The 24,076-nt window shown below is 47.9% G+C and overlaps 2 protein-coding genes across 2 annotated transcripts in view; one reads left to right on the forward strand and one right to left on the reverse strand.

Annotated features, from left to right (window-relative positions):
- Nucleotides 1-14,817, reverse strand: part of ARNT (aryl hydrocarbon receptor nuclear translocator) — a 40,621-nt gene extending 25,804 nt beyond the window's left edge. The window contains exons 1-5 of the mRNA XM_056853209.1: nucleotides 14,694-14,817; nucleotides 6,416-6,527; nucleotides 6,167-6,211; nucleotides 3,418-3,462; nucleotides 506-550 (exon numbers count right to left, since the gene is read on the reverse strand). Coding sequence (XP_056709187.1) covers nucleotides 506-550; nucleotides 3,418-3,462; nucleotides 6,167-6,211; nucleotides 6,416-6,527; nucleotides 14,694-14,724 — 278 coding nt within the window. The 5' untranslated portion in view covers nucleotides 14,725-14,817. The remainder of the gene's footprint in view (nucleotides 1-505; nucleotides 551-3,417; nucleotides 3,463-6,166; nucleotides 6,212-6,415; nucleotides 6,528-14,693) is intronic.
- Nucleotides 14,818-21,145: 6,328 nt separating this feature from the next.
- CTXND2 (cortexin domain containing 2) lies at nucleotides 21,146-21,319 on the forward strand. The gene has a single exon (XM_056853903.1). The coding sequence runs from the start codon at nucleotides 21,146-21,148 to the stop codon at nucleotides 21,317-21,319; it is 174 nt and encodes a 57-aa protein (XP_056709881.1).
- The last annotated feature ends 2,757 nt before the right edge of the window (nucleotides 21,320-24,076 follow it).

A 24,076-nucleotide genomic window follows, 5' to 3' on the forward strand; every position in this document is an offset into this window, starting at 1 on the left:
TAATGTCATTTACTTGCTTTTGACATTGCCATTGCCATCGAATGTCTGAATTCACTCTTCGCTACTTAAGGACCGATGGACTCACATTCTAGCTGTACCCAAAGAAGTGAGCCATGGCTCACGAAAGCTCACACCCTGCCAGAAATTTTGTTAGTGTTTAAGGGGCTACAGGACTCTTGCTCTTTTCTGTTGTCAGAAACAAGGAAGAGGAATGCCTGTTCCGCAGGCCAAGGAGAGTGCACACCCCTGTCTCACGGCCCTCGCCCTTCCCCGCTCTTGCGTCTTTTGCCAATGACCACGTCCCTCATCACGCAAAACCCGCGAGGGCTTCCGGTCGCCTCTGTCCAGTTTCAAGTCCTCGAGTGCAGTGAATTAAAAGGAGGGAAGCGGGGAAGAGGGGGGCTGCTACTGAAAGGAGGTCGGGTGGGTCACGGAAGAGCGAGGGGGAAGGAGAGGAGTGCTGATTCCACTTCGCCATGCTTAAGAGAGATCTCCGGTCTCCTACCTGGCCAGCCTTTCCTTATCCGCTGAGCTCTGCTCATCGTCAGACCTAGAAATAAAATTGGTGAACTAAGCTAAAAACGGGGAGGGAAAGTATGGTCGAAAGTAACAGGGAAGGGAAAGGAAAATAAAATAAAATAAACTGGGAGGGGTGTTGTAGGCGACCTGGGAAGTACGGCTCTCCACCAATAGCACTGCTAAACAACCGTGGAGCCGCACCTGCTAGCCAGGAGCAGCAGGTGCCGTAAAAAGAACATAAGAACACAAGAAAGGCCCTGCTGGATCAGACCCAAGGCCCATCAAGTCCAGATGTCTGTTCACACAGTGGCCCAACCAGGTGCCTTTAGGAAGCCCACAAGCAAGACAAGTGCAGCAGCACTGTCCCACCTGTGTTCCAAAGCACCTCATATATTTGGCATGCTCCTCTGAGTCTGGAAAGAAATACGATCTCTGCCTGAAGGAGCTTACAGGGAAGAGAGAGGAACTCAAGGGCTGATCAAGGAGCAGAGGGGACCAAGGAAAGTCAGAATAAAGCAGGACTGATGAGTTGGAGCTCCCGTGCCAGGTCAACAACGAGGTCTTCTGTTAAGGTTGAACACATCTTTCCATGTTGAGTCACTTGCATTGCAACGAAGGACAAAACCAAAATATAAAGTTGCAACATCTGCAGCTCCAGCTTGGCCAAGCTCACCAAAACATACGCCTCGAGCCCATGGAATGCAAAAACACCCAAGAGAGCATCTTTGGCCACTTATGCATGGCTGTTTCCTCGCGATCACCCCACCACCGACTACTTGGGGGCTTTGTTTTTTTCCCATTTTACTATAAAACGACAACATTCGTTTAATGATTATTAAAATAGCTTTCTGAAGTCATCTGTTGGCACCCTGATAATTTTAGAGATAATGGTAGAGAAAGTCGGCATATAAAAACCAACTCCTTCTCCTCCTTGGAGGTGGTGCTGAGCATTCCGACAGGCAGCCAGCCTCCACCGCTGAAAGCCCCCACCCAAGTCAAAAGCCTTTCGTAACCAAGAAGATGCCTATCTCTCTCTCTCTCTCTCTTTTTTTTTTTTGCCATCAAGTTGAAACCGACTCCTGGCAACCCCATAGGTTCTTAAAAGCAAGAGACATCCAGAAGGAGTTCGCCGTTGCCTGCCTCTGCCTAGCGACCCTGGACTTCCTTGGTGGTCACCCATCCAAGTCCTAACCAGGGCCGTCCCTGCTTAACTTCCCAGTTATGATGAGATCGGGCTAGCCTGGGCCATCCAGGACAAGGCAAGAGATAAACAGAGGTGGTTTGCCATTGCCTGCCTCTGCGTAGCAACTTTGAACTTCTTCGGTGGCCTGCCATCCACATACTAACCAGGGATGACCCTGCTTAGCTTCTGATATCTGACAAGATGGGGCTGCCTATCTTACAGAAAAGAAAATCAATGTGTGTGTGGGGGGAGCGGGATGTTCAACTACGGAAAAATTTCCACAACAGCAAGCTGAGAGCCAGCACGGTGAAGTGGTTAAGAGCAGTGGTTTGGAGTAGTGGACTCTTATCTGGAGAACCGGGTTCGATTTCCCACTCCTCCACATGAGCTGCGGATGCTAATCTGGTGAACTGGGTTGGTTTCCCCACTCCTCCACATGAAGCCAGCTGGGTGACCTTGGGCTTGTCACAGCTCTTGGAGCTCTCTCAGCCCCACCTACCTCACAGGGTGTCTGTTGTGGGGAGGGGAAGGGAAGGTGACTGTAAGCCGGTTTGATTCTTCCTTACGTGATAGAGAAAGTCAGCATATAAAAACCAACTCTTCTTCTTAATCTTCTGTGCCAACCCTATTGACCAGTCTGCCGGAGGAATACGTAAGATAAGCTACTGGATCTTTCTCTTAGTAAGTCACTTTGAGTGCTTTTTTCAATTAAAAAGCAACTCACCAGTTCGTAGTTCCAGAAGAGTAGCCACAGTGATCTATTGCACCAGAGGTACGTCATATGGCATCTTACAGACAAACAAGTTTTTTATTCTAGCACCTGCTTTAACGGACCAGTCCATTATGCAAGAATGAAGAAAGCCTTGCTAGTCTTTGAGATGCTGCAAGATTCCTGTTGATCACAGATCAGTAAAGACTGAAAACATTTATAACCCACCTTTCTGCCACCGAGGCCTTCGAACCAACTTATGTGCAGTAAAAACTATGAATGATGCAATTTAAACTTAACTGTGGAGAACACCAAAACATACATCCAATGTAAACAGAGTCAAACTAACCTCCAACAGCCAAACGATCATTCGGTAAACGTTTGGGAATTTAAGCCTGTTGGATCTTGGAGCCTAACAAGAAGAGCGGAGGAAGGAACTTTATTTTTATTTATATTCCTCTCTTTCCCCCCCCCCTTACTTCATAGCCTTCAAAGCCATTACAAAAAATGCAACATAAATTATTTCTTCCTTCCTCCCACATCACTGCTGAGTCAACCGGTGTCCCAAGAGCCAAGCAGGGAGCAGCTTACCATTCCTCATCTTGGGGCGCCACCACCAAAAAGGCACTTGCAAAACAGTGGAAACACCCAGAGCCAATACTCAAATGGTAGATCTTAAGAAACAGGAAGTTTCATATGCCATCAGATAATCGAAGCATAAAATACATTTTCCTTTAAAAGCCACCTGAGTTATTGGAATTAACTTTGTTTCAGAAAATTCCGCCATTGCTGCGAATCAAAGTCGACAACTTCGCTATATCAAATGCAGTGAAAATGCTTTCTGATGGATGGAAAAGAAAGAGAGAGAGAGAGAGCTGGGTTGAACTGGATGATAAAACTGGGATGGGGATGAGAAAGCGCCACCTATAAAGCTCGCATGGATGGTACATCACATCGAAGCAAGCGGCCTTCGGGTTTTTACAAGCAGTGCCACAGAAATTCTTACCTGGCAAATCTCTCTTTGTCGTTTGGGAGCTGGTCATCGTCACACCTGAGAAAGGAGGGAGGTGAGAGAAATAATAATAATAATGGTAATAATAGTAATAATAATAATAAACTTTCATTTATATCCCACCCTCCCCCAGCTCACCCTCCCTCTGCTGGGCTCAGGGCGACTCACATCCGTGTGTGCGTTTGTGTACGTGTACAATAAAATGAATAAATAAATATACATAGTACAACATGATAAAAGTCACTTAGAGGAGGGCAGGGAGCTGTTCCTGTTGGCAGCAGAGGATAGGACTCGCAAGAATGGGTTTAAATTGCAGGAGGAGCGGTACCAGCTGGATATTAGGGGGGAAATGTTTTACAGAAAGAGTTGTTCGACAGTGGAATGGGCTACATCAGGAGGTGGTGAGCTCCCCCTCACTGGCAGTCTTTAAGAGTGCACAGCTCATGTGGAGGAGCAGGGAATCAAACCCGGTTCTCCAGATCAGAGTCCACCCCTCCTAATCACCTCTCTTAACCATTACTCCACCCTGGCTCTCAGCTTGCTTTAAGGAGAGGATGGACAAACACTTGTCAGGGTTGCTCTAGGCTGTTCCTGGATTGAGCAGGGGGTTGGACTAGATGGCCTCTATGGCCCCTTCCAACTCTATGATTTTAAAATATTCATTATAACAATGCTGAAAACTTGCTCAATTGGCCTAATTCAAGGCGCCAAAGTAGTTCCCAGCAGAGAGAGCTGTTTCTGCAGCAACAGCAACTAATCTCATACCACCGGTGGGGGGGAAGAGATGGTCCTCAAATTAATAATTTAAACTGGAAACAAATCAAAAGGGAGGGCAGGGCAAAAAGGAATCCAGATGCCTTTTCTGTGCTTAAGGAAAAACTAGCCCGCAAAAAGGCTCAATGAAAACAGAGCAGTGGAGCCAACGCAAAGCAGGCCCCAACCAAAAAGGCCTTGCAATAACGCACCTGGGAAAAGGCACATTCTCCCTTGAATCTCTGACACAAAAGTAGAATTGTTTTGCCACTTGGTGCCCGAATCTATTCCTGTTTTTCTGTTGTCCTTCCTTTCTGCGGTCCCCTTCCCCTTACGCCTTGGGAAAACACTGCCATTAGCAGAAACTCCTGCTCAGGATCCAACCCAAGGTTTTGCCTACCACATCTTCCACTCGCTCCTCGCAAAAACCTTGCAAGGTGGGGTAGGGCTGAGAAGTAGCAACAGGCCACAGGCCATTCAAGAAAAGGGAAAAAACCATGAAGTTTTAAAACAGTCAAAACATTTTTGCTCCATCAAATACATCAGTACTTGGAGCCGCCCAATGCAAGACAGACAGCGAACAAAAAAAAACGATTCGCTCCTCTCACGAGATTTCATTGCTCTCCACAAAAGAGCGGATGTTTGGTATTTTATGTCTCACTCCTGAAACTGGAAGGCTCGCTAGTCTGCTTGGAATACTGACAACCACAAAGAGTGGATTGTGGGGATAAGACCCCCCCCCAGAGGGGCCAAGACACCCCCCCCCCGCAAGGGGCTACTTCAAGCCTGAGAGGGGTCGTGGCTCAGTGGTAGAGCCTCTGCTTGGCATGCAGAAGGTCCCAGGTTCAATCCCCGGCATCTCCAGTTAAAGGGACTAGGCAAGTAGGTGATGGGAAAGACCTCTGCCTGAGACCCTAGAGAGCCGCTGCTGGGTCAGAGTAGACAATACTGACTTTGATGGACCAAAGGTCTGATTCAGTAGAAGGCAGCTTCATGTGTTCATGTGTAAGATTTCACCAAATAATTCCCTCTGGAGTTCTACAACTGTCTCTTCCACCCAGGGTGATGACTCTGTCCAAGGGGCCAAAAGGAAGGAGACAAAACCAGGGGTATATTTCCTCTGGGCAACTACGTATATACATGAAGCACATGAACACACAAAGGTGCCTTATACTGAATCAGACTATTGGTCCATCAAAGTCAGTATTGTCGACTCTACTCAGACTAGCGGTGGCTCTCCAGGGTCTCAGGTGGAGGTCTTTCACATCATCTACTGCCTGGTCCCTTTAACTGGAGATGCCGGGGATTGAACCTGGAACCTTCTGCATGCCAAGCAGATGTTCTACCACTGAGCCATAGTCCCTCCCCAGTAGACAGACACTGTCCTCTGTGGCTAACACAGATTACTGCCAATCAGATTACTAATCTGGCAGGAAAGATGGAAGGAAAATGGACGTGTGAGGTCAAACACGTGGACAGGCCTGTCATCACATTTCTCTCCTCCTCTTGACTAAGAAAACATAGAGCTGGAAGGGACCTCAAGGGTCCAACTCCCTGCACAAGGCAGGAAATTCACAACTACCTTCCACTCTCCCAGTGACCCCTGCTCTATGGCTAGAGGAAGGCGAAAACCTCCAGGATCCCTGGCCAATCTGGCCTGGAGGAAAATTCCTTCCTGACCCCAAAGGAGCTCAGAATGGCACCCAATGTTCTCCTTTCCTTTATTTTATTCTTTTGGCACTCCAACAAAGTAGGTTCTGGGAATGTCTAAATAGGCCAAGGTCACAGAATCAGCTTTATAGCTGAGTGGAAATTTGAATCCAGATCTTCTCATTATCAGTAAGAACCAAACAGTTTCGTTCACTCCTTTCTCAGAGATCACCTGGAACATTGCCAGAGAGGCAATGTGGAAGAACTCTTCCCAAAAAATTCAATTCCAGACCTAGCACCCAAGTCTCACCCACCTCCTTGATAAGGAACCCCTCCTCACCTGAGAAATTTACTGTCCCCTTCATCATCGTCATCAAAATCAAGCCTGGGGAAAAAATACAAGGGCGAAAGAAGCAATAACCGTTAACAACCCTACAACAACACAATCCGAGGGAAAATGCAGGCCCGTGGCTCATGGAAATCCCGAGCGTCTTAACCTAGAGGCAGGATTTCACCTGCCTAGCACAGCCCAGAAAACCCATAGGGCTTCCGCGACACCCTAGTTCCAAGTTCTTAAAAGAGAGCTTACCCTGGCCTCCTCTTGTTTGTTCTCGGGATGAGGCTTCCTCCAGACTGGGAGCCGGGTCCAGACGTTCCAGAAGCCACCCCTGCGCCCAAGGAAGGAACATCCGCCGCCATTTCTGGCAAAAAAGAGACGGAGAAGACAGTGACGCCTCTCACTGGTGCGACATCTGCTTCAAATTGCTCCTCTGACTGGTGAGCCTGCCATTCAGCAGGCGGGCAGCTGGCGCATCAGCAGACTCCAGCGCCGGCTAAATAAAGCCACGCCAGCAGCTGGAAGCACCAGACGCTCTGGCACAGCCCCGCATGGAGAGCACAGCACTTTGGGAGGCCAAGAAACAGATGGGTTTGGCAGGCTCCGAAGCGCATGAAAAAGCACGTGGGGCTCTTAAGAAGGCGGAAGGGAAAGGCGGCTGAGACGGAGCCAGAGCGGTTCACAGCTTCCACCCCGCCTCCTCCACAGCGCTGCTCCTGCCAACCATAGGGTGCGGGAAGGATCCACGCAGGCCTACGAAGCTGCCGTCACCAGAAGTATTAACCAATTGAAGAGCTTCAGTTGGTTGGTTTTTTAAAAAAAATTTCTAACGCATTCACTATTAGGTGCAGAAAGCCAACTCGGGTAATAGCCAAGGCCAATTTTTTTAAAAAATGCATAATGAACGTTCTAAGCAAATGGTAACAAATGTGTAAACCGGGGGGTCCCCAAACTTGTTGATTCCTGTTAACACTTCTGGAATTTTGAGAAAGGGCGGTGAGCACCATCCCAGAATGGCAATCACAAAGTGCTGAGAATCTGCAAGTCAAGAATCATTCTACAAGAGAGGCTACTCCTTGTGAGATAGATACTCCCAGCAGACCCGAAGGAAATGCTTCCTGGATTTTTCTGAAGCCCATCCTGCTCCAATGAAATGGAAGAAAACCAAGACTGGCTCATGGTAAGAGGTGAACATATATGAACATATGAAGCTGCCTTATACTGAATCAGACCCTTGGTCCATCAAAGTCAGTACTGTCTACTCACACCAGCAGCGGTCCTCCAGGATCTCAGGCAGGGGTCTTTCACATCACCTCCTTGCCTGGTCCCTTTAACTGGAGATGCCGGGGATTGAACCTAGGACCTTCTGCATGCCAAGCAGATGCTCTGACACTGTCCACCACAGCCCCACCAGGAGACACTTTCATATAATCACAAAGTTGGAAGGGACCACCAGGGTCATCCAATCCAACCCCCTGCACAATGCAGGAAATTCACAACTACCTCCCCACCCCCGCACCCCACCCCAGTTACCCCAAGAAGATGGGGGTGGGAAACCCTCCAGAATCCCTGGCCAATCTGACCTGGAGGAAAATTCCTTCCTGATCCCAAAGTGGCGATTGGTATTGCAAGAAAGGACTATGAGAGCCAAACACTAATGCAAACCTTCCTGCCCTCCCTCTCATGATCTGCCTAAAGTCACAGGATCAGCATTGCTGTCAGATGGCCATCTAGCCTCTGCTTCAAAACCTCCTAAGGAGAGAACACCACCTCCCAAGGAAGCCTGTTCCACTGAGGAACCGCTCTAACTGTCAGAAAGTTCTTCCTAATGTTTAGACGGAAACTCTTTTGATTTAATTTCACCCCATTGGTTCTGGTCTGACCTTCTGGAGCAACAGAAAACAACTCGGCACCATCCTCCCTTTGATATCCCTTCAAGTACTTGAAGATGGTTATCATATCCCCTCTCAGTCTTCTCCTCTCCAGGCTAAACATACCCAGCTCCTTCAACCTTTCCTCATATGACTCGGTCTCCAGACCCCTCACCATCTTTGTTGCCCTCCTCTGGACACGTTCCAAGCTTGTCTTGTGGCACTTTGGTGGCAATGTGATGTCCATGGGCACCATGTTGGGGATCACCAGTTTAGACCATGATCCAGCGAATTACACAGTCTTCTGTTTCAGATAAATAGCTTCTAACAGAAATCCTAACATCCAGATATCTAAAATTACCCTGGAAATGGCTAATTTACCATCCTAATCTGCCTTTGAGCTGGTCTCATGTGAATTTTCACATTACCCAAATATTAATGCAAATTTGTTTTCTGAGTTGCTCAAAATCTGACTTAACTTAGTTTACCCAACAAAATCTAACTGTCCTGGCTAGAAGGAAAGGCCAGTCTGCAATCATGCCCTATTTCTTTCCTCCACCCCCAATAATCATAATTGGCCCCTGCCAATGAATCAACTAAGCCGGTAGCTGAATAACCTACCAGTTAAAGAAGAAGAGTTGGTTTTTATATGTGGACTTCCTCTACCTTTAAGGAATCTCAAAGCGGCTTACAATCACCTTCCCCTCCCCATAACAGACACCCTGTGAGGTAGGTGGGGCTGAGACAGTTTGGAGAGAACTGTGACCAGCCCAAGGTCACCCAGCAGGCTTCATGTGGAGGAGCGGGAAAACCAACCCAGTTCATCAGATTAGAGTCCCACCGCTCTAAACCGCTACACCACACTGGCTCTCTATACCACGCAGGAAAGGGAATCAGGATGTTGGATTCATCAGCCACAACACCTCCTTGCAGCCACTTTTCCAGGGATTCCAGAAGCCGTGGACTAGCGAAAGAGTTCTGCGGATATGGGATGCTGCCTGTTGAGTCTCTGCACGATTTACTGCTCCAGCCTTGAGTACTTCCAACCAGCATCATGGACACCAGGAATTCCACCCAGGCTCTGGTTTAGGTTCAAGCAGATCATCCAATCACCTCTAGCTCAGAGATGTACAAAGTAAAAAAAAAAAAAAAAAAGCACTCTGGGTTTGCCAAGGAAGAAGAATATTGCAAGAACTCATGCAGAGAATGTGGGGGTGAGTTCCTTTGAGGGCAGGTAAGTCTGGGGGTGCCTCCACTGTCAGAAATTCTGGAAACACTGCCACAATTGCAAAAATAAAGCCAGATTTTCATCAGCAGTAACAGCACCCAGGCTATTGCGCCTCAAAGATGATGAAGAAGAAGAGTTGGTTTTTATATGCCGACTTTCTCTACCACTTAAGGGAGACTCAAACCGGCTTACATTCGCCTTCCCTTCCCCTCCCCACAACAGACACCCTGTGAGGTAGGTAGGACTGAGAGAGTGTGACTAGCCCAAGGTCTCCCAGCTGGCTTCATGTGGAGGAGTGGGGAAACAAATCCAGTTCACCAGATTAGCCTCCGCCGCTCATGTGGAGGAGTGGGGGGATCAAACCCGGTTCTCCAGATCAGAGTCCACCGTTCCAAACCACCGCCCTTAACCACTACACCACGCTGGCTCGAGTTGCAATATCAGCAGGAAAATCATACAGTGGGGCAAGCAAAATTGGAAAACCAGGACAACCTCTGCTCCAAACCCTCTGATAAATTGTGCTGCACAGATGGAAGAACTCTGCTGTAATAAAAAACATAATGCAGGAAAGACGTGTTTTATATTCGGGCGCTGATGGAAAAAATACCCACCAAGATCGTTTAGAAACCCTGCCGAGGGCCTTTCAGCAGTCCATCCCAGACTGCAAAGAGGCCTGATCTAATTAATACCACAACCCTGTAAAATACAGAGGAACAAGTCGTAAACCATCCTAAGCACTCTCGGGGGGCTTTCCCTCACCCCCTTCCCCCCCCTTTTTAATAAGATCATCTTCATGTACAAATCCTGTCTGGAGCAGGGGAAAACAGAAAAGAACATCCATGACGCAAAGCACCCGCAGTTCCGTTTCTTCTCGTATTTTCAGAGTTGAAAAATCAATTCCTAACCACAGCCAACAGTGCAAAAAAGGAGACTACGTTGACAAATGGTTTCATCAGGAAAATGTAGAACTAAGAGCAGTGAGAGACAGAGAGAGCGAAAGAAAGAGTGAGAGAACCTGTGTATGTGCTGGACTCCACTTGGTCACGAACAGTAGGCTTGCCAACCTCCACTTGAGTTAGCAAAAGCATAGCAGTGTGGCTAAATAAAGGTAAGTATCACAATGTTACCATACATAATATTGTCGAAGGCTTTCACGGTCAGAGTTCATTGGTTCTTGTAGGTTATCCGGGCTGTGTGACCGTGGTCTTGGTATTTTCTTTCCTGACGTTTCGCCCGCAGCTGCGGCAGGCATCTTCAGAGGAGTAACACTGTCCTTCAGTGTTACTCCTCTGAAGATGCCTGCCACAGCTGCGGGCGAAACGTCAGGAAAGAAAATACCAAGACCACGGTTACACAGCCCGGATAACCTACAAGAAAAAATTACCATACATATTTTGTCTATATCATCACGCATCAAAGAATCCACTAATAGTGAATTTTCTGTACCATATATTGCTGCAAATAATGTTTTTCAGGTTGCTGAAAACCTGAAAAACATTATTTGCAACCTGAAAAACATTATTTGCAACAATTTATTGTACAGAAAATTCACTATTAGTGGATTCTTTGATGAGTAATAATAGATAAAATATGTATGGTAACATTGTGATGCTTACTTTACTTAGCCACACTGCTACGCTTTTGCTAACCTCCAGTTGAGGCCTGAAGATCTCCTGGAATTATAATTAATATCCAAACTACAGAGGTCAGCTCCCCTGGAGAAAATGGCTGCTTTGGAGGGTGGACTTTATGGCATTATGCCCCACTGAGGTCCCTCCCTTCCCCTAACCCTGTCCTCCCCAGGCTCCATCCCATCCCCAAATCTCCAGGAATTTTCCAACCAGAGCCGGCCACCCTACTTAACAGAAAAGATGACATAAGAACATAAGAAAGGCCCTGCTGGATCAGACCCAGGCCCATCAAGTCCAGCAGTCTGTTCACACAGTGGCCAACCAGGTGCCTCTAGGAAGCCCCCAAACAAGATGACTGCAGCAGCATTTATCCTGCCTGGGTTCCACAGCACCTGATATAAAAGGCATGCTCTTCTGATCCTGGAGAATAGGCATGCATCATGACTAGTATCCATTTATACTAGTGGGGGGGGGGGCAGAAGCAGCAGGGGGGAAAGTTAAAAACAAAAAAACAGAACAATGCAAAACAGTTTGGCAGAGAAATTTCTTTTTCTTCCCGCACAATTTGATTAAGGTATGGGTAAACTGAAGCTATTGTACTCTGGTTACATTATGAGAAGACAAGAGTCACTGGAAAAGACAATCACGCTAGGAAAAGTGGAAGGCAGCAGGAAAAGAGGAAGACCCAACAGGAGATTGATTGACTCCATAAAAGAAGCCACAGCCCTCAGTTTGCAAGACCTGAGCAAGGCTGTTAAGGATAGGACATTTTGGAAGATATTGATTCTTAGGGTCGCCATGAGTTGGAAGCTACTTGATGGCACTTAACACACACACTTCCACCAACATCATGCCAAACGTAAACATCTCAACACAAAATCCACTTGAACAAATATTTGCTAGCCACAAACAAGGTGGCTAAACAAGAAAAAGTGTGGGTGACCCTCTTATTTTAACACTAAGCAGCGATTTCCAACAGAAAGAAAAAAACAACACCAGGGAAATTGTTCAGGATTAAATGATATGTAATACAGCGCCGTATTTTACACACACATTAATTTATTGCTGCTGAATTTAAAGATGTATCTCTAAACTTCAGAGATTCTGAGTCCATTCTTAATTAGAAATTATGTTCAGCCTGGAGGAACCCACTATATTATTCCCCGCCCTAGCCTCCACCACCAGCAGACACCATTTTTCCAGTTTGTTGCCTCCAAACCAGTCCTGTTCTGCAGACCGGCACATGTCAGAATCAGTAATTCTCAAGATTTATACATCCCAAGGCCCCCACACTGTGTAAAACCTTACAACTACATTGTAAATAAAGTTAGTAAATTAGTTAGTAAATAAAGTTAGTACAGGTAGAGTATCCTTTATCCAGGCTGATCCCAAATCCAGACTGATCCGAAAACCAGACCCTTCGAGCCGGCATGCAGGCAGATCCGTGCTGCCTGCTTTCAATGTTTCCTCTCACCTAAAAAAATAAAATACAGTGTATTCTTCATCGTAGGTGGAGGCTGAAAGCCTACCATTGTCAGTTAGTTTGTTGTTGCTCTGGTTTAACAGCTGATACGGGTGTTCTGGTGAGACAGTTTCACCTTTGCTTTCTGATGGTTCAATGTACACAAAATTATTTAAAATATTGTTTAAAATTACATTCAGACTATGTGTATAAAGTGTATATAAAGCATAAATGAATTTGGGTCCCATCCCCAAGATATCTCATGCCGTATATGCAAAATTTCCAAAATATTCCAATATACGGAAAGATCTGAAATACGGACCACTTCTGGTCCCAAGCAGTCCGGATAAGGGATACTCAACCTGTAAATAAAGTTGGTAAATTCAGCGTTGTTTTAAAATGTTTTGAACTGTTAAGTAATATAATTATGAAGTTAGCCTCCCTGAGCTCGGCTTTGCTGAGGGAGGGCGGGGTAGAAATAAAATTTTATTTTGCTGCCACCTGACATCGCCTACTGAATTTGCAGCAGAGTCAAGATGTCAACCTCCCAAACCATAGCTCAGATTCTTAATATTCTGCAGGAACTCTAAACATTATCAAGGTCCACACCACACCTGTGTATCAATTTTGGGGTTCCCACCACACCCTCCATCGTCAGAGGAGAAGGCTGTGACTTGCCCAAGGTCACCCAGTTGGCTTCATGGGGAGGACTGGGGAAACCAACCCAGTTCACCAGATTAGCCTCCGCTGCGCATGTGGAGGAGTGGGGAATCGAATCTGGTTCTCCAGATCAGAACCCACCACTCCAAACCACAGCTCTTAACTACTACACCACGCTGGCCCCTGCCTTCCAGTTGTCCCTGAGATATTGTGAGAAGAGCAATAAGGAAGGCTTCTCTTACACCAGGCACACACACCCATCCTCGTTTATGCATTTAAATCACTGGTTCCCAACCAGGGGTCCGTGGACCCCCAGGGGTCCGCGAGAACTAAATTAAGGTCCACGAAACAAAGTTATAAAACCATAATAAATTAATATTTTCAATTAAAAGTTCTCTATTATAAAAAATATATATTCAAATATTATTCTAAGTTTAATGTTTAACTAACAGTTATGATTAAAGTTTATTTTCAAATTGTTGGAATTTTTATTTTGAACCTTGGGGTCCCTGCACCGAACAAAAAAGTCCTAGTGGTCCCTGGTCAAAAAAAGGTTGGGAACCACTGATTTAAATAAAGTATAAAGGTAATAATCCTATATACCAACAGGAAGTGTCTGCCCCTAAATCTCCCGACCTGCCCCCCTGCTTTGCCCCCAAATCTAATAACAGACTGCCCCCACTGCAATTCCAGTCCCTCTCCCGCCCCCCTGCCCCCAATATACAACCACACCCCCGCCAGTGGATCAATTTCCCCTTTCTTCCTGATTTAAAGTTAGGTATATTTTTCTCAATTCTGCAGCCAAAAACGAGCTCTCTGAAGAATCTCGCCAGCTTCCAAGGATGTGTCGTCCCGTCGTCCCCCCCAACAACACCCACCCCAGTTCTTCTGCTTTGACCACTTCCACAGACAAATCACACTTCAGCCCCCCCCCCCAACCTCTCTCCCCCTGTCCATTTCAACGCCACCCTGCCATTAAAATCCCTCCTTTGGCAAATCCCACATTTCCCCCATACTCCCCTCAATTGGCCCCCAACCTCTCACTCCACTTCCGCCTCAAATATACCTCCCTTGGCAGAGCCCTAAATCAGCCCCCCCATGTCTCTCCCCCCTCCCCCCACTTGCAATCCTGAATCCCCCCACCCCCGCCCACTCCCCTCTGGTAGCCCTCACCCAAGACCCCCCCACCCACTCCCCCACTCCCCCTTTGGCAGCTCCCTCGGGTGACTCCATCCCCCCCTCTCGACCCTTCCCCCCCGCCCCATTCCTCCCCACAGACAAATCACTCTTCAGCCCCCCAACCTCTCCCCTCCAGGCTATTCCAATGGCACCTCAACATCAAAAACGCCCCCTTTGGCAACCCCCCCGCCCACATTTCCCCCACCCTCCCCTCAACTAGCCCCCTCCCCAACCTCTCACCCCACTCCCACCTCAGCATACCAACTTCGGCAAACCCCTCAATCAGCCCCCCCATGTCTCCCCCCACTTGTAACCCTGAATCCCCACCCCACACGGCCACGTCCCTGTGGGATCCCCCCACCCACCCCCGCCCACCCCCTTTGGCAGCCCCCTCGGGTGACTCCATCCCCCTCCTCTCGACCCCTCTCCCCCCACCTCTCGCCAGCCCCCCAGCCCCCCCTCGGGTCTCTCCCGCCCCCCCCCCGTTCCTGTCACTCACCCTGGTTAGGGGCGGCGGTGGCGGTTGCCATGGCTGCGGGAGCGCGGGCCCCCCTCCCCTCTCGGGCCGTGCCTCAGTTCCCCCTCGCGCAAAGTCCCGATTCCAAGATGGCGGCGGTTCGAGCGGCGAGCGGAGCCAGCGAGAGGGCGGGGCGAGGCGCGGTGGGCGGGGCGAACGCCACACCCCCGCGCCGCTTCCCTATTGGCCCCGCGGGCTCGGAGGGGCGTGTCCCGCCTCCTCTCTCTCTGAGGCGCATTTTCCCAGCAGACGGGAAGGGGCGTGGCTAAGAAAGGGGGCGCGGCTCGGTGGAAACATAGATCAAACGGGGCTCGAGCGAGGCGCGTTGCCGGGAAGGGGGAGGAGCGACGGTGACGTCACCGGGGAGGCTGGCGGGTGGCGTCATCGGCGTGGCTCAGCGAAGTGGGTATCAAAGGATTGGCCGTGACGTCATTGACTTGCACGGTGGTAAAAAATAATAATAATAATACAATAATTCATTGGTATCCTGTCTTTCTCCCCAAGGGAGATCCAAAGCGGCTTACAACATTCCCCTTCTCTCCACTTTTTCCTCACAACAACCCTGCCAGGTAGGTTAGGCTGAGAGGTAGGGTTGCCAACCTCCAGGTACTGGGGGAGAAAATAGACACCACTGTACTAGTATCGAGAGATTAGGAAATCAGTACAGGAGCCAAGAATACTTATAAGTGCAAAAACTATGAGCGCGTATTATATTAGACACGGTAGCATATAAATAGTTTTTGCACTTATAAGTATTCTTCGCTCCTGTACTGATTGACTAACCCCCAGGTACTAGCTGGAGATCTCCTGCTATTACAACTGATCTCCAGCCGATAGAGATCAGTTCCCCTGGAGAAAATGGCGGCTTTGGCAATTGGACTCTATGGCGTTGAAGCCCCTCCCCAAACCCCACCCTACTCAGGCTCCGCCCCAAAAACCTCCCGCCGGTTGTGAAGAGGGAACCAGCAACCCTACTGAGAGGTGGGATTAGCCAAGGTCACCCAGCGCGCTTCCAAGGCATGAGTGGGGATTCGAACCTGGGTCTCCCAGACACAAGTCCCACGCTCTTAACCACTACACCACACTGGATTTAAACTGGGAATTTTATGTTTAAAAACCTTTCATTGGCTGCAGTAACACGTATATTTTACCTCTTTGCCTGGATTTCAGTAAAGCTTTTGACAGGGTTCCCCATGGTGTTCCGATGGGTAAACTAGAGGACCGTGGACTGGACTTTAGGATAGTTAGATGGATAGGGAATTGGTTGGAGAACCACACCCAAAGGAGTAGTTGTCAATGGCATGTCATCTGATGGGGTGCCACGGGGCTCGGTTCTTTTCAGTATTTTTATAAACGATGTGGATGAGGGGGTGGAGATGACACCAAACTGGGAGGAGCAGCGAACACGCCGGAAGACAGAGATAGAATTCAACGAGATCTGAACACGCTGCAAAAGCGGGCGGATGCGAACAGGATGCAATTCAACAAGGACAAGTGCCGAGTTCTACTTATGGGTGACAGAAATGAGGGACGCTCGTACTGGATGGGGGATACACTTCTGGGTAGCCGTGTTTGTGAGCAAGATCTTGGGGTACGGGTGGACCGAAGTTAAATATGAGCTGCCAGTGTAATGCAGCGACAAAAAAAAAAAGGCTAATACGATCTTGGGGTGCATCGAGAGAGGCATGACACCCAAATCGCAAGATGTCACAGTTCCGCTGTACACCGCATTGGTCAGGCCGCACCTGGAGTATTGTGTCCAGTTCTGGACGCTGTGGACAGAACGGAGCGGGTGCAGAGGAGAGCGACGAGGACGATCAGGGGCCTGGAGACCGAACCCTACGAGGAAAGGCTGAGGGACCTGGGAATGTTTAGTTTGGAGAAGAGGAGGTTGAGGGGGACAGGATGGCTCTCTTGAAGGATTTGAAGGGCCGTCACTTAGAGGAGGGCAGGGAGCTGTTCCTGTTGGCAGCAGAGGAGAGGACTCGCAATCACGGGTTTGAATTGTGGGTGGAAAGGACATTAGGGGAAAAATTGCAGTAAGAGTTGTTCAGCAGAGGAATTGGCTGCCTAGGGAGGGGTCAGAGGGATGCCAGCCTCCAGGTGGGTCCCGGGGATCCCCCAGAATTACAGCTCATCTCCAGACCACAGAGATCAGTTCCCCTGGAGAAAATGGCTGCTTTGGATGGTGGGCTCTATGGCAATGTACCCCACTGAGGTCCCTGTCCTGCTCAAGGCAAGAGACGGACAAAGGTGGTTTGCCATTGCCTGCCCCTGTGTCACAACCCAGTTATTCTTTGTTGGCCTCCCATTAGTGTTGCCAGCTCTGAGTTGGGAAATACCTGGAGATGTTGGGGGTGGAGACTGAGGAGGGCGGGGTTTGGGGAGGGACTTCAGTGGGGTAGAATGCCATAGAGTCCACCTTACAAAGCAGCCATTTTCTCCAGGTGAACTCATCTCTGTCACTTGGAGACCAGTTATAATCCCAAGAGATCTCCAGCCACCACCTGGAGGTTGGCAAACCTATATCTCATCCAAGTACTGGCCAAGGCTGATCCTGCTTAGAGATCAGGCTAGCCTGGGCCATCCAGGTCAGGGCGCTTTTGGAATACCACCAAGGTAATAGTTGCAGTGAGAGGTTCTGAGCCTTTTCTGGCAGGAAAAGTACCACTGATGGTGCTAAGAAACAATGGTACTGAAAGGCCACAGCTAGGGTTACCAATCCCCTGGTGGGGCCTGGAGATCTGGAATTGCACCTAATCTCCAGATGACATAGATCAGTTTCTCTGGAAAAATGGCAACCGATCTTGAAAGTGCCTGCAACGTTTTGGTGGAGTATTCTGACTTGCATAGACACGCCACGTGAACACTGAAGCTGCTTTCTACTGAATCAGACCCTTGGTCCATCGAAGTCAGTATTGCCTACTCAGACTGGCAGCGGATCTCCACGATCTCAGGCAGCGAAAGGTCTTTCACATCGTCTACTACTTGATCTCTTTAACTGGAGATGCCTGAGATTGAACCTGGAACCTTCTGCATGCCAAGCAGAGAAGAAGAAGAAGAGTTGGTTTTTATATGCCAACTTTCTCTACCACTTAAGGAACAATCAAACCAGCTTACAATCACCTTCCCTTCCCCTCCTTACAACAGACACCCTGTGAGGTAGGTGGAGCTAAGAGAGCTGTGACTAGCCCAAGATCACCCTGCTGGCTTCATATGGAGGAGTGGGGAAACCAACCCAGTTCACCAGATTAGCCTCCACAGCTCATGTGAAGGAGCGGGGAATCAAACCCGGTTCTCCAGATTATAGTCCACCACACTAAACCACTGCTCTTAACCATTATACCATGCTGGCCACAGCCCCCTCCCATCATTGGTACAGGCAATAAAAATGCACTCTGTATATACTCAGAGGTGTCGTCATTGCCATTAGTCCTTCCCACTCATTCCATGGCTGAATCTCAAACTGTCCCGTGAGCTACTTTGTGCCTTAGCTGCAGATGCCAGAGACAGGGTGGAAAAAAACGTTATGGAAATAGTTTCTAGGTGACCCCGGGTTACCATTTAATCCACAGAGGATCGATTTACCCTCATTACTGGGAGTGCATGAAATGCGAGACTGCACCATCTTGTGAAGTATTCAAGATACTTCTGGCGGTAGCGAAGCCAAGACCGAGCCGCACATGACTCTATCTGGTGGCTGAGACAGGTGTTTGAACTTTGGCGTGGAGGCAGGGGAAAAGGACTGACGGATTCTTTGACATATGCGGGGAATCCATCTATCCCACCCGGTTCCGAGCATATGGTAAGGGCTAAACATACTTGTCTTGGCGGTCCTGCAGATTCTGTTTCTTTGCTGCACCTATAACTGTTTGTCTTCAATTCATTAATTTTTGGCCTTACAAGGAATCCTCCCAATGAACCTTTTAGCTATCCGCCTGTTTCTACCCTTAACTGTTCACCAGTTTAGTCTGTCTGTAGCCCAACTCCTCTTCAGTTTCAAACCAGGCTCTCTGCACGTTGCAGTGACGACTGAGAGTAACCAAAACACTGGGTTAGGCCAGTAAACTTAACAACCTTAAAGCTCTAAAAAGCTTTATTAAAAGAAAAATTCAAAAGCAGATTAAAATACAAGTTACATAGTCAAATAATAGAATCATAGAGTTGGAAGGGACCACCAGGAAATAGGCAAACTGGCAAAGAAAACAAGCTGGAGCGGGTCCAGAGGTGGGCAACAAAGATGGTGAGGGTCTGGAGACCAAGTCCTATGAGGAAAGGTTGAAGGAGCTGGGTAGGTTTAGCCTGAAAAGGAGAAAACTGAGAGGGGATACAGAACCATCTTCAAGTACATGAAGGACTGTCATAGAGAGGATGGTACCGAGTTGTTTTCTGTTGCTCCAGAAGGTCAGACCAGAACCAATGGGTTGAAATTAAATCAAAAGATTAATCAGTTAATCAGCAATTGGGAATGGTTCATTCCCACCATGATGGGAGCATTTTTTGACTGGGTCTTGTTTTCATTTGTACTCTGCAATATAATAGATCATCTATTTCTTGGAATATCAAGACTCTGGCCATTGCGTAATAACTCCTTCCAGCCCTTCTTCTTGTGTGCGACTATACATGGCAACTCACCGTAATACTTCGGACATGTGACGCTCTGGCTCATGAAAGCTTATGCCGCAGTAAATTTGTTAATCCTATTTGTGATTACATCAAGAACCAACACAGCCCACCCCAACACAAGATTTCCAATATCACAAGATTCCCATCATGTCTGCAATCCTTCCACACACAGCTCTTTAGTTTATTCCGCAGAGTCAGTTAAAAAAGAAAAAGAAAGAAAAAAGAAAAAGAAAAAAATCAAAGCTTTCTTGTTAATACTTTATTAGTATCTAGACATTAGGAAGTATTTTCTAACAGTTAGAGCAGTTCCTCAGTGGAACAGGCTTCCTCGGGAGGTGGTGAGCTCTCCTTGCCTGGAGGTTTTTAAGCAGAGGTGAGATGGCCATCTGTCAGCGATGCTGATTCTATGACCTTAGTGATCTCATCCCCTCCCATCTTCCCACAGATGTACTGGTTCACTAATTAGGATGGAATGAGCTCCCAACCTTGATGGTTTTGCCCATTAGCATAACAAGCTGCAGGCGTTTGTGAGAACAGAGAGAGCTAGGCCTTATAGAAAATTGTGTGTGTTAAGTGCTGTCAAGTCACTTCCGACTTGTGGCGACCCTATGAATCAATGTCCTCCAAAACGTCCTATCCTTAACAGCCTTGCTCAGGTCTTGCAAACTGAGGTCCGTGGCTTCCTTTATAGAGTCAATCCATTGCATGTTGGGTCTTTCTCTTTTCCTGCTGCCCTCAACTTTTCTTAGCATGATTGTCTTTTCCAGTGACTCCGGTCTTCTCATAATGTGACCAAAGTATGACAGCCTCAGTTTAGTCACTTTAGCTTCTAGGGTCAGTTCAGGCTTGACTTGATCTATAAGCTGCTGGTTTTTTTTTTTTTTTTTTACAGTCCACGGTATCTGTAACACTCTCCTCCAACACCACATTTCAAAGGAATCTACTTTCTTCCTATCAGCTTTCTTCATCGTCCAGATCTCACACCCATACATAGTAATGGGGAATACGATGGCCTGAATTAACTTGATCTTGGTGGCCAGTGACACATCCTGACACTTAAGAATCTTTTCTAGCCCCTTCATGGCTGCTCTTCCCAGTCTCAATCTCCTTCTGATTTCTTATGTGAAATGACTGAGTGCTAAATTCACGAAAGGGAGAATAGTGAAGTGGCAAAGAACCAAATGGTTCTTCTGTCTTCACAGTTGCTTTCATCAGAAAGGAAAGTGGGGACATTTCTATGGTCTAGGGTTCTCCTCCGGTTGAACTCCTGAAAAAAGCAGACACACAGACTGTCATAGGGTTGCCCGCTTTCAGGTGGTGGCAACACAAACGGTCAGCCTGCTGCAAAGTGTGCTGACAAGAATTAGCAGCAGAAAAACGCCCCGCTAAATATAATACAAAAGTGTGCTGCATTCAAACAATAAGTGCATAAACATATAAATAATAAACAGATGTTTAGCATCACTCCTATGACTTTTCCTTGTGACAACAGTGTCCTTGTTCAAAACATAGGTTAGTCAGTAGTAGTAGATTTCTTGTATAGTGCATAAGTGGAATACTATGCTGGTTGATGCACAATCCTCCTTGGATGGAGTATGGGTCTCGCTGCTCTACAGGGGTCCGGGTGTCTCCCTGTTTCGACCCTTTGTCTTCATCAGGAATTACAGCCAGGCAGTTAGTATATCTGCTCCTGTAATGAGAGGAACATTGAGTGGTGGAACATCTCTGTCTTACAGACCCTGCGGAACTGTACTATATTCCTATATTTTTCACTGCAGGTGAGGGAACGTTGAATGACTGGAAGATCCATGGAAAATCCAACACCACCAACATATATCGACGTGGACAAAGGCATCTGCATTGGCTTTGTCGCCCTGATGTCCTTCTTCCTGATGATCATGATTGTGCGGTGTGCAAACCTGATTGTGGATCCATACACTGCCATCCCCACCTCTACTTGGGAGGAAGAGCAGATCAACTGATATCCGTCTTTGTCGAACAAGCGGGAGGACAAGGGACTCCAGAGAGATCGATCGTCCCACTAGCACGCCGACTCCTCGCCACCAAAATTCTGGACAGTTCTATCAATACTCTGCAACGTTGAGGAAGAAGATTGATCCGTTGAGGGGCAACTGACTCTCAGTGACCCCAACTGTGGGGTATTCAATTCCAGACAAAACAGAGCAGAGGGGGTTTGACACTATCTTCCTTGCTAGTCTCCCATCCAAATACTGACTGTGGCCAGCCCTGCTTAGCTTTCAAACTCTGGCAAACTCCAGCTAATCCAGGCTAACCAGGCTACTGTTGGGGAAAGGCTGGTGCAAAAGAAGAAGGAGAGAGACAGGGAATTACCATTGTCTTCTCCAAGCAATGGGAAACGTGGGGCAGGTTTTATAAGATTTGCTTCCGTTGGAAAGAGAGAACATTGGGACTGTCCTAGGTTGGATACTGTGGGTCTTTCCTACAAATGGTGTCTCTTTCCTTGGGGGCAAGGAACCTTCCACTCTGCAGAAGTGGATCTGGGGGTTACCAACTCTACCAACTAGAGTTACCAACCTCCTGGTTTGTCCTGGATTCCTCCAACAATTGCAACTGTTCTCCAGACTAGAGAGATCAGGAGGAAAAGGCAGCTTTAGAGGGCAGACTCTACAGCCCCACACCCCAGCTGAGCTCCCTCCATCCCCCCGAGCCCTCCCCAGGCTCCACCCCGCCCCCAAACTCCAGGGATGTCACAGATTGGAGTTGGCAACCTTAATGAATGGTCACACATCTATCTTTTCAAGCTGTAGTCGCTGACTGCCGTTCTAACTGCTCTTTAGTACAGCGCTTTCTCTTCTGCGTTGTTTGCGAGGCCAAAGTGAAATTAAACTCCTGTGGCTCCTCTGCTTTCCTGCCCATGAGAAAAGCAGCAGTTTTCCATTACAGTTCCCAAAAGCCGTCAGCTGAAGGACCACCTGCTTAAGTCCACATGGGGATAACGGCCTCTTCAATCCTTGTCTGCTGCTTCTTGGTCGTAACCTTCCTGAGGTGTTTTAGACCTCAGATCAGTGACAGGTACCGTGACAAAGAGATCGGTGACACCTTAAATGATGCATTATGGCCCGGATCGGGGCCACTTTATCTGATGCAGTAACAGTAGAAGCCGCAACTGGCATGATCAATCATGCACTCAGTGTAGATCCTGGGCCAAATGTCCCTTAACCACCAACAGCACATCAGCTCCTCTTGCCCCCCGTCCCGAGGTCTAGTCTTGGCTCAGTCTGAGTTTTGAGATCAGATCTGTATCTCTCCCCTCCACCCACTCCTTTCCAAAGAAGATCCTGCTTTGGGGACTATTTTGGGGGCTATTTCCCTTAGCCACCAAAGTTTTTGATTAGCATGGTGTAGTGGTTAAGACTGGCAGACACTAATCTGGAGAATTGGGTTTGATTCCCCACTTGTCCAAATGAGCGGCGGACTCTAATCTGGAGAACCGGGTTTGATTCCCCACTCATACACATGCAGCCTGCTGGGTGACCTTGGGCTAGTCACAGTTCTCTCTGAACTCTCTCAGACAGACAGACCTCACAAGGCGTCTGTTGTGGGAAGGGGAAGGGAATTATAAGCCACTCTGAGACTCCTTAAAGGTAGAGAAAAGTGGAGTATAAAAACCAACTCTTCTTCCTGAAACAAACCGGAGTCTTTTGTTGCTTGAAAGATAAACTGATCTCTATCGGCAGGAGATCAGTTGTAATCACAGATCTCCAGCTAGTACCTGGAGGTGGCAACCCTACAGTTTGAGTCTCCTTAAAAAGGTAGAGAAAATCGGGGTATAAAAATCAACTCTTATTATTGTAGCAGTAGCTGTTGGGAGCCCGTGCTCACTTTGTTGCAGGTGGGTCTCTGGGCTGCTTGACTCTTCTCAAGCCTCATTTGTCACGTCCTGTTCCTTTGGGTTCCTCTTTCTCAGTCCGTTGACTGCTCTGCCTGTCCCTTGCATTCATCACATCCTGGAGCTTCTTCCCAATCCTCAACCATCCCGAGTCAGGTTTGAATCCCAGCCAAACTGACTGTTTCCCCTTCCCTTGCAGAAGTTGGACTGGGAATCGTTTTAACTCCTTGAGCAACTGAACGGGCTGAATTAGGGGTGTCAAACATATGGTCCGGAGGCAGGATCCAGCCCCTTACCTGGCTTGCGAGGCAGCCACCCCCTCAGTCCAGATCTGGGCTGGTGAGGCATGGCTTGGCCCAACCAGGTGACATTGATGTCATATCTGGCCTAGATGAGATAGGATCCAGCACTTCTAAAACATTCATAATCTGAGTAATGAAAGGGCAGTGTGCTTGTTTTCATTTATTTCTTTATCTTTCTTTCTTTTTTTTCTTTAGGGACGATGACCCCTGTGGAGTACCTTCCGATTCCAGAGGAATCCCCCAAGACAAACAGGCAGTGGAGTAAGGGAGGAAGATGTCAAGAAAACCATCCAGGACAACCCATATAGCCATGGAGTAATCAGAGGCTGATATGGAGACAGCAGGGTGAAGTTTGCCTAGGAATTAGTGCCCTGGGCTCCATTTGGAAGATCTACACAATCACTCTCCTCTTGCTCCTTTGCTTTGTGGGAGTACTAGGAGCATTAGGATTGACCACAGTGAGGAGAGAAAAATTGGTGGGATGCGCCTTATGGGAGAACAGCACCCAATTATGTGGGAACCTTTGTGAGTGGCTCCCCCCAGTGCTAGGGTGACCCATGGGCCTA

This window comes from Euleptes europaea, chromosome 7 (genome assembly GCF_029931775.1).
Source record: "Euleptes europaea isolate rEulEur1 chromosome 7, rEulEur1.hap1, whole genome shotgun sequence".
Lineage (NCBI taxonomy): Eukaryota > Metazoa > Chordata > Lepidosauria > Squamata > Sphaerodactylidae > Euleptes > Euleptes europaea.

Bases quoted from the DNA above. Each gene is read 5' to 3' on its own strand.
- CTXND2 (XM_056853903.1), top strand. From the start codon at position 21,146: ATGGAAAATCCAACACCACCAACATATATCGACGTGGACAAAGGCATC.